This window comes from Notothenia rossii, assembly GCF_949606895.1.
Source record: "Notothenia rossii genome assembly, chromosome: 3".
In the NCBI taxonomy this organism is placed as follows: domain Eukaryota; kingdom Metazoa; phylum Chordata; class Actinopteri; order Perciformes; family Nototheniidae; genus Notothenia; species Notothenia rossii.
The window spans coordinates 18,190,189-18,200,006 of record NC_136901.1 but is presented as its reverse complement, the minus strand read 5'-3'; the positions used below and the strand labels follow the sequence as shown (position 1 = coordinate 18,200,006).

General features: G+C 41.2%; 1 protein-coding gene across 1 annotated transcript; it reads right to left on the bottom strand.

The window, feature by feature from the left end:
• Window positions 1-4,701: 4,701 nt before the first annotated feature.
• On the bottom strand, window positions 4,702-9,130 carry LOC307032835 (uncharacterized protein; the record flags this gene model as incomplete). The annotated part of the gene is made up of 12 exons (XM_079671116.1): window positions 4,702-6,026; window positions 6,216-6,434; window positions 6,519-6,667; window positions 6,834-7,005; window positions 7,248-7,505; window positions 7,598-7,673; window positions 7,799-7,915; window positions 8,006-8,096; window positions 8,240-8,304; window positions 8,458-8,538; window positions 8,727-8,853; window positions 8,943-9,130. The coding sequence occupies 11 exons, from the start codon at window positions 9,128-9,130 to the stop codon at window positions 6,253-6,255; spliced, it is 1,506 nt and encodes a 501-aa protein (XP_079527242.1). The 3' UTR covers window positions 4,702-6,026; window positions 6,216-6,252.
• Between the last annotated feature and the right edge of the window lie 688 nt (window positions 9,131-9,818).

Below are 9,818 nucleotides of genomic sequence, written 5' to 3'. Positions count from 1 at the left end.
GTTTTGGATAGTCTGGCGTGGTTTCGTTCCATTTCAAACAGCTGTTTGACGCTCGGCGTAACCTTGGCGCACTGCCATTCCAACATCCAATCCCAGAGCTTGAAGATTAATCACGGGGACTGTAGTCCTAAACGATAGCTGGTTATTATGGGTAGTGTAGTTTCTTCGGCCATCCTGAACTCGAAATGCGTACATCTGTTTCCGGTTATTTTTATTTTGAAATTCAGTTCCTGACGGACGCCAAAAAAAACAGAGATTATGGAATTAAACAAATAAATAAAAACAAGGATAATTGTGTGTTATTGGTGAGTAAATAAGAGTGTTTTATTTTGAAAAGAATAACAAATTAGAAGGAAAAAAAGATTTACATATATACAGATTTCAGTATCCTGAGGCTCTCAGCCCCATTTATTTTCCTCACAGACGGCAACAAAAGTCCGAAATTATACGATTTAAAATAAAAGCAATAATTGTGGCTTGATATTGAGTAAGAACATGCTTTTATGAACCACACAGCTTCCGGTCTTCCTATAACACGTAATGTCGTGAGACTACCAATAGAAATACATTGCTTTTAAAATCGTACTGTGCAACATGAAAAAAAGGGGAAAATCGTGTTGGTGAACATGAATCAATAGATTAAAAATTGTGTTAGTGAACACGAAATGCCATGAGACTGGGTTGCAATGTATTCTAGCTAGCTAGCTCAACGATTCCTTAAATAATATTGCCACAGAAAAACATTTCAGTTCACATCACGCTCTGCCGCTCCGACAGGGAGCTCTGCTCTGAACACCTGAACGGCCCGTTCTAACAGCTGTTCACCAGGAGTCCAGTCTGTGCCACAGTGACTCCGGACGCACAGTTAATATTAACGAACGCACCCGTAGGTACTATAGCTGCTGAAGCTAGACCATCATCTCGGAGCAGCAGAGCTTTATTATACATCATTGAGCAGAGCCGACAGGCAGGAAGACTCGAGCACACAGCTCGTACTTCATTATAATATATAAAAAAAGAACACCATGCGTGTCATGATGGCACATAATAGCTCACGGCCGCAGATTAGGCTACTCCGGGTCCCAGCCCCCTCCATACCCCAAACATATTTGTATTGCAGATCTACATCAATCACAAAAACTACTTATTTTGGATTCAAAACGGCGAATTTCGCCGAAAGGTGACAAGTTTGCATCACTGAACATAGACAGAGCACAACTGAAACATAAAATCTGAAACGATGTAACAACATAATACACTTTGATGCAGCTTGGGATGTGAGGAGTGAGGGACACGGCTTAGAACGGGCGTGTCGCCTGGCAGGACAGGAGAGTGTGTGCACCAGTCTGCCTTGATCTATGAATTCATGTCCGTGACACTCACTGCTGCCCACAGCTGTTTTATAGAAGGAAATTCCTTCACTTCATGAAAGTGTTTTAACCACACACACCTCTACACACACATGACGGGTGTTATTTTCCCCATAAGGAACAAGTCGCTGCAAATTATCCCGCTTATTACACGGCCACATTCTCAACAAAGTAACAACATGACTCCCAATATTAATTTAAATGCTTTTATGGATTTCGATTTTTTTTTTATTGATTTAAAAAATAGTTGTATGTATTGATTTAAAAAATAGTTGTATTGATTTAAATTGACATGCATCCGCTAAGAAAAATAGTCCGTTGTTACCGTTTTTTAAACAGTCTGAATGAAACGGCAGCTCTCAGCTGTGTATTTACACAACTAATGGCCCATCAACCACAGCTCTCTCCCCCCCTCCCCCCTTGATCTTTCTTCTCCAGCAGCTAAATTAACGGTAGGTTACTCTGAGTGACAAGCTTACAGTTAGACACAACACTGTCATTGCAAGTGACCCTCAGTTAGTTGACTTTTATGTTCAACTGCTAAATTCGTTACTGATAAAAAAAGGGCTTCTACTGTACCTAATTACCTTAACACTAGAACCGCCAGAGGTTTTTGTATAGGCCTACCTAAACCCGTCAAATCCCGCTATTAGAATGCAATTTTTAACAACATAGGGTGCTACATAACACACTTTCAGGAAAAGTCACGGACTGGGAGACTTTAATATTTTATTGAAAAAAAGTTACATTGCACACACACAACACACATCACACAAATTGATCCGATTGGCGGTTCTAGTGTTAAATAAACTCACAAATGAATGGAACCAGTTAAATACGCATTATTCTTATTCTTATCATTCTTTATGAGTGCAGAAATAGTCTTAAAATAAGATCTGTTTTTTTAAATAGGGCTCCCCGAAAGCAAATGGGTAATTCGAAAACTGACAGAGCTCCCTCTATACAAATCAAACTGTAGACGGTGTGAAAGCACCTATTGTTTTAAATAATGGTCGCAATGTGACCTGTGAGCCTTCTGAATTACCGTGGGACAGCACATTCTAAACTAAAATGTTCAATCAATAAAGTAACATCTTATCTTATCTTAATAATATCTTCATATTAATAATAATAATAAATCATACAGTATGTGTCCGAAAGGGAGCAGGAGGAAGCAAACACAAAAATATACTGCATATTAAAGCAAACGATTGTAAAGGTTAAAGTATGAGCATAACAAATAAAGAAGTGTAATGTAAACATTTACATTATGATTATTTAATATATAAAGACTATATATTATTGAATTACAAGATTAGATATACTTTAGTTGATCTAACATATTGATGTGTTCAAATGCTCTTCAAAACACAACTGAAAGTCCATGAAACTTGTATTTCTGTATTTGTGAATGAAGCGCCATCTCCTGGTTAAAACCTGAAATTGAAAATCTGGCAACGCCCTCTTGGAAAATAGTGGGAGGGCTTAACATTCCTCTATACTGGTCTTTGGCAGGTCGTAGGCAGGAAGCTGTAAGCTGGAGTCTGAAATTCAGCGCTCCATGTGTAACGCAGTAACGCACCCATTTAAATCACAGTAACTATAACGGCGTTACTCAATGGGAATAGGTAACTAGTAACGTTACTAGTTACCACAAAAGTAGTTGCGTTACAGTAACGCGTTAGTTTGTAACGCGTTAGTCTCAACACTGATGGTAGGAGATCTTTAACATTCAGCAAGGGGGAAAAACAGGAAAAATCTCCCAAACTATCCCTCGAAAGGCCCACTCTACACTTTGTACACTTCTGATCTACATCGTGCTAATGAGGCTAAGGATCCAACTTGATTTGACAGTAGGTGAACCTGTATTAGCCATAGGTCCACCATTTTGCAGACATTTGTCCATGCAGTGCTGCTGCTTTCAAGTGTTTGTTTAAGTGCGCCTGTTTGCTCCATCCACTCATTCTTTTCCCCAGTTCTAGGCCAATCTCTTCTCCGAAAAAAGCTTTTGCCGATGAACATCCCTTGGCTAACGAGCGCCTCATCGATTGGTTCAGGACGAGGAGAGATAAGAGAACAAACAGGTTGAAAGGCGGGGGAGGGTGGATTGAGACAAAGAAGAAGAAGCAGGAATTCTGACTGAAAGGTCTTCGCTTGGTTCCACCTGCAAATGGCCTCCGAAGTATGAAACACCTTATTATATGTTAAATGTCAGGGCTGTATCATTAACAGGCTGCTCAGTCGTGTGACTGAACAATGATTCAGCGGGCTGGAACTGTTCCTGGTGACACCTCAGTGTGGTGTTCGTGTCACATTACCACTGTACCTGCGAGGAGCGTGATAACTTCCTGATGATATTATCTCTCCTTTCATCAGCCTGAAGCTTCTCGCTGACAGAGAGCTGAGAGTCTGTTGAACTAAACTTTTTATTTCAACTGCAGGCAAGTATAACTCAAAACTCAATAACTCAAAGGCATGCAATGGGCCTGAAAGTGAGTATGTAACATCACGTGTCTATTAATTTACTCATGTTAAGTTATTTATCAGGTTTTTGTTATATGTTCCATTTAAAGTCCATGTTTGGATTCATTATTAGTTGTTTATGTTTAATTAGGGCTGATCACTTGTTAAAGAGCAACTTGCAGGTTAGAGACACCAGTGAATAAATGTGTAGGAAAATGATGAATACACTAGATTTTCAAAAAAATATACAGAAATATACTCTACAGTGACATCTGGCGTCGTTTTAGTAAGACATTTTCACTTCCGCATAACAAAGCCTCAGCACGTGACCTCCGCGTGTGACGTAACATGGGGGAGAGCAAGCCTGTCTAATGTGTGAATACACATGGATCACAATGCTAGTTTTGACACAGAAGAGGTTGAACATGTATATTCGAATGCACATGACGGACCACAGCCGTAAAATTATGAGCCTGCTAGGCGTACAAGAGACCAGGAGCAGCCAAGGATGAGAAGAAATAACGGCCATCGGAGAGAAATGGAGCTGTGGTGTGAGGAGAACCAGTGGAGAACAGGGCAGCTGTCTTGGTGAGGCTAACGTCGGTCACATCACAACATTGTAAAGCTAGCTATCATATATCAGGCTATAACTAAAGTAGCATTGATAATATAGTAACGTTACTGGTAGGACTGTTGATACTGATCCATAACAGAAACTAATGCGCAAGTATCAGCCGTATCTCGCGTTACCTAACGCAACTCCACACTACGTCTTACGGAGCTGTACCGGAGGAGAGGGAGAGGAGAGAGAGAGAGAGCAGCGAAGGGGGGGGGGGGGGGGGGGGGGGGGGAGAAGAGAGATGTAATACGGTTTCCTGATAAACGCTTTGTTTGATAGGTGCTTGTGTGGGAAATGCCAGCCCATGACCTCAGCTGTGGAGAGTATGTGCTGCAGGGAGGTGGATCCCTTCTGGGCCCTGGTGGAGAACCTCACCCCCAGCCCAGACATAACATGCCTGACACTGCACCCAGGCTTTGAAGCATGCTGTCTGAATCCCGTTGTGCTACAGATAGCCTACATGAACTTCAGGCAGGAGCATGGCCCGCTCCAGGCCATCAGACATGAGTATATTTAGATTACAATTAAAAAGATAAATACTATTAAAGCCTAGTGGCCCAAGATAATAAAGTTGCTATTGACCCCGAGTGTTTAGCAGGTTTCAAAACCCAGAACCTGTAATTTTAATTATACTGCATCTTTTGTCAAGTTGAAAGAGTTTAATAATAATTGCAAATAGTACAGCTATGAAGTATATGTTTATATCTAGATAATTAATTGGAGACAATATCAAAACTCAATTGACTAATTTGTCTGTTTCTCCATTACAATGTTACCATAATTATACCATCACCACCTATATCACATTTGTTTATGATGTTAACAAGGCTATCAAGTTTACCTGTAGATATTATGTCCCTATCCCCAGGCAATACCGCTACACAGCTTACAGGTAGGTCATCCGCTGGGCGTATGGAGTTCTAGGCAGGCACATTAGGAAGCCCTTACCCTCATGTGTTGTGTCTGCCATCAGAAGACAGTTCCCAGAAGGAGGAGGAACTTACAAAGGGTTTGAGTGGCCTCATTTTGGTGACGATCAATACAATGTATCCCAATCATAGTGTCTTATTGTATAAAAAACATCTTAAGAAGTTTATATCAGCTATATATAATCGAACAGATACTGCATTTATGGTTAAGCCTGCATGCAGCAGCAGCCTAACACTAGTGACTGTATAAATATATATAAAAATATATAACTGTATAAACACAAACTTTTTTTTCATCAGTCAATTTTCGAAGTAAATTTTATTTATATAGCCCAATATCACAAATCACAATTTACCTCGGGGGCTTTACAATCTATACAAGATACAGAGAAGGAAAAACTCCCCAAAAAAACCCTTTAACGGGGAGGGAAATGGAAGAAACCTCAGGAAGACTAATAGAGGGATCCCTGTCACTGGATAGACCCTGGAGATGCAATAGTTGTTGCGCGTACAGAGTACCATAACAAAATTATACATATAAATGTAAACATGACGAAAATGGATCCGAGAGGATGTCAAGCAGCTTCCAGGTGTAGCCAAACAGATAGAGCCTGGGCCACACAACCTCCTCTCCATCATGGACACCTGGAGGAGAGAGAGAGAGAGAGAGAGAGGGTGAGAGGGAGGAAGAGAAAGAGAAAGAGGCTATCTTGCAATGTTTTTTTTTAATTAAATAACTTGATCCTTGCCCCAATTATTTACCAGATTTCATCAATATATCTTACCAGGTTTTATCTAACAAATAAACAAATGTCAATTTAGAATAATCTTAACCTGAAAACTGTGAACCAAGGAATCTGCTGGTTTCACACTAATTTCCTGTGTTAAACCGGGAATGCCGTGCGAGATAAAGGCCAACTGCCTCATCCTTGGTGATCTCCTGGCAGGAAGTGGAAAGGGGGGTGGAGGACAAGACTGCACTGCTCTCTCGTAGAGTCTTTGGTGACCTGGAGTAGCCCTCACTCAGAGACTCCATCAGGGCTGCAGCGTATGCTGAAGGAAGGAAACAAGTGATCACATTCAGTGATATTATAGATGCATCACACAATAAATAATATTTAGGCTAAAACAGCTAACCGTATGATGGCTTCTCCTTGATAGGGCGAACTACCCAGCCACCTTTGCAGAACCTTGGGTAGCGAACTGCATAACGCACCTCACCATCACTGGTTCGAGCTACCTCTCTGCTGCTATTATGGTTAAAGTGCAGGGCTGCCATGAGAAGCCTGTAGAAAAAGCAGATTATGCAGTTCACAAGTTGTACATATGTGAATAAACTGTTTAACTGATTGCATCAATCGGTTACACTTCGTATTGTCCGGTAACGGTTACATGGTTAATTATTAACATCCCAAAGCCGTACACATTATTTCACCATCACATCATATTTACCTGCTGTACATCCCGAGGAAGGAGAACCCAGTGTGCTTTGGTGCAAAGTGGAGGATGAGGGAGTGAAATGCCTCCAGGGAATAGGTCTGATGCTGTGGAGACAACTTCCGAACATCCTTCACCAATGCTGTTCTTAAAGTCACCCTCTCCAGTTTAATGGCTGCAGTTGTTCCTGTACAAACACATATTTTGTTCTGATGTTACTAGAATTGTCTACATATGCATGTATTACCTACACTGATAAAGCACGATTGTGTGATACTATCAGGTGTTATTCATATAACGCCTTGTTAATGTGTTAGCAAACTTTGGGTTATATATTGATGGAGTCCTCTGGAACCAAAATAAACTAAGCACCAACAAGCACTTGGACAATTAAGAATTTTCGGCAACACGGTGTACAGAGTACGTTACCTGGTTCCAGCCACTCCTTGTCCCTTGCTTCTCCCTTCAGAGGTGGATGTGCACAGCAGGGAAATGCAGGAGTGCCGTGTTCATGGATGTCCTGAACATGATTCACCATACTTTGACACTTGGCTTCCATCACATCTGGATCTCCATCAGGAGTGGAAGCTGCAGTCCAGTACAGGTGATTGATGATGGCTGGCCTCCACAGCTTCAGGTCCTCACACTCCCTCTCCTTTGCAGCAGCATCCAAAGCTTTCCCTAGACCTGTTTCACAACAGAAACAACATTTTAAAAAAGAAAATGTAATTATAAACAAAAGCCAGCCTAATCAAACCTACCAACATCAAGATACATACTTTTACCAATATGCCAGATATCAAAGAAATGACTCGTTCCTCCTGGACACAACTCCTCCCGCACCCACTTGGCAACCTAAAGAGTGAAACACAACACCTTAATTACTTACTAACTGGAAAGACGTTTATTTTTTTGCTGTTAATATGGTGCGCCAAGAATCTTGTGTGTACATATGTCTGTTCGTTCTTGTGTGTCTTTACCTGGCGATTTCTGTCCGTAATAAGGGCTGAAACTTGCATGTGTTGCTCCTTAAGGAAGTCAATGCTGCGTTTCAGACCCTCTAGTTCACACCAGGTGCTGCTTGGGACCTTTGAGCTCTGTAAAACAACATTATGCAGTCATATCACTAACCGTGTCACATCAGACGAAAGCACATCAGATTTGTGTGACTGATAACGTTAACTTACCTGGACAAGTTGAAGATCCAAAACCTTGTTTATTCTGTCCTCGATCAAGGAGTAGGTGCCATATTTGGCACAATGGCCAGGAGAGTCTGACCTATGAGTGTCAAAAACAGTTTAAATCAGACGTTAAAGCCCAAAAAACAATGCAATGCAGTTATTGTAAGTTACTTTGGATAAAGCTAAATGAATGTAATTTAAATATTTTCTATATAAATAATACAAGCTGAAGTGTTCTACCTGCAGTCACCAGAGAGGATTAGCCCACCCCCGATCTCCTTGAGTTCTCGGATAATCCCAGCCTGCTAATTTTGCCAGGCCTGCACGATAGTAGGGATTGTGTACAGGCGTTGATGGCGGAAAAAGGTGCCGACACTGATGCACTGAAGCCCAAATTGTTTCAACATCCGTATTGTCTGGGTAGCCATGCAACCTGAAAAGTGGATGGCCTCACTCACTAACAGGTTGCAGGCTGGCATGTTTCTGTACAGCATTGGCTGGTTCTGCCGAAAACGCTCATACCCACATGTTGCACAGACCTAAGAGATGTGAAAAGCAGAACATTGCCAGTACAACTCTTAGTCAGTCAAAAATCAATTATACCATAAAACTAATGAAGTATAGACACAGTGAATTGATAAAACATACAAATAAAACAAACATTTACATACAGGTTATGATACAACCTTTATTTGTACATCAGTGGAATTCACACATATCCTCTTACTTGTTTTATCTTTATATACGTTCCTTCTTGCTGCTCCACATTACCCTGGGTTTCCCCACAACAGGAAGGGCAAATGGTAAACAAGGACATCAACTGGCTTTGAAACACAATGAACTTGTAAGCAGCACTGAAAAAAGAAAAAAAAACACTTGTTATTTCTGACTGACACAATTTGGTAATACAGTACACATCATCTAAAATGAAAAGAAGCCTTACTTGAGATCAAAATTAGTTTGCTGCAGTGGCTCTTTTGATGGTTCCTCGTCAGACGACTCGCTCATCATTTCCTCCTCTGGGCTCCATGGCATATCCCCAGGGTGGTCCATGGAAACAGAAGATGACTCATCATCACTGTGTGCAGGACTGGGCAGTGGAGATTCTGTCTGACACCCCACACTGACCATCCTGGGCTGTACCTGGACAGCTAGGATAAAAAGAGGTTGGCCTTATATAATTGTGAAACATCATACATTCGGTGGCCACTTTATTAGATACACTTGTACAATGTAATGCACTCCAATACAACAGCCCTGCCATAAAATCTACCTTTACAAAGCTTATCTTCAGGTTTTGTTGACATTCGGGCTGAGATGTTTTAATGTAATATGTTAATTATGGAGGTCATAGCAAGTGTTGGAGTTGTAACAGCCTGCATCATACTGAGATGTTTTTCTAATATGTTTTTAACATGTACAAAGGTGTGCTGAGTATTTACCGCGTTTTGGTGTCAAATGGGGGCGCTACTTCTGCGTTACATTTACACTACCTGATGAACGACGGAAAGGCCTGAGGTTACACTGTGAGCCGCAGTGAAGCACAGATGTTGTTGAGGAACCAGTGGAGAGGCGACCTCTTGCTCTGGGTCTATAAGCCCAGCATCACTGGCTGTAGGTGAATCTGTCCCTTCGTGACATGCAGTACCGTTGTCTCCCAAAGTCTTGAAACACACCAACATCACACATGAAAATAAATAGCAACTGCGCCATTAGCTATGCAAATAAAGTCCCCACGCTAGTTACGTAACCACACATCGGGGATATAACATTAACAAACTGAAGTGACCAATTATGCCTAATTGTAGGTTTTACAAAA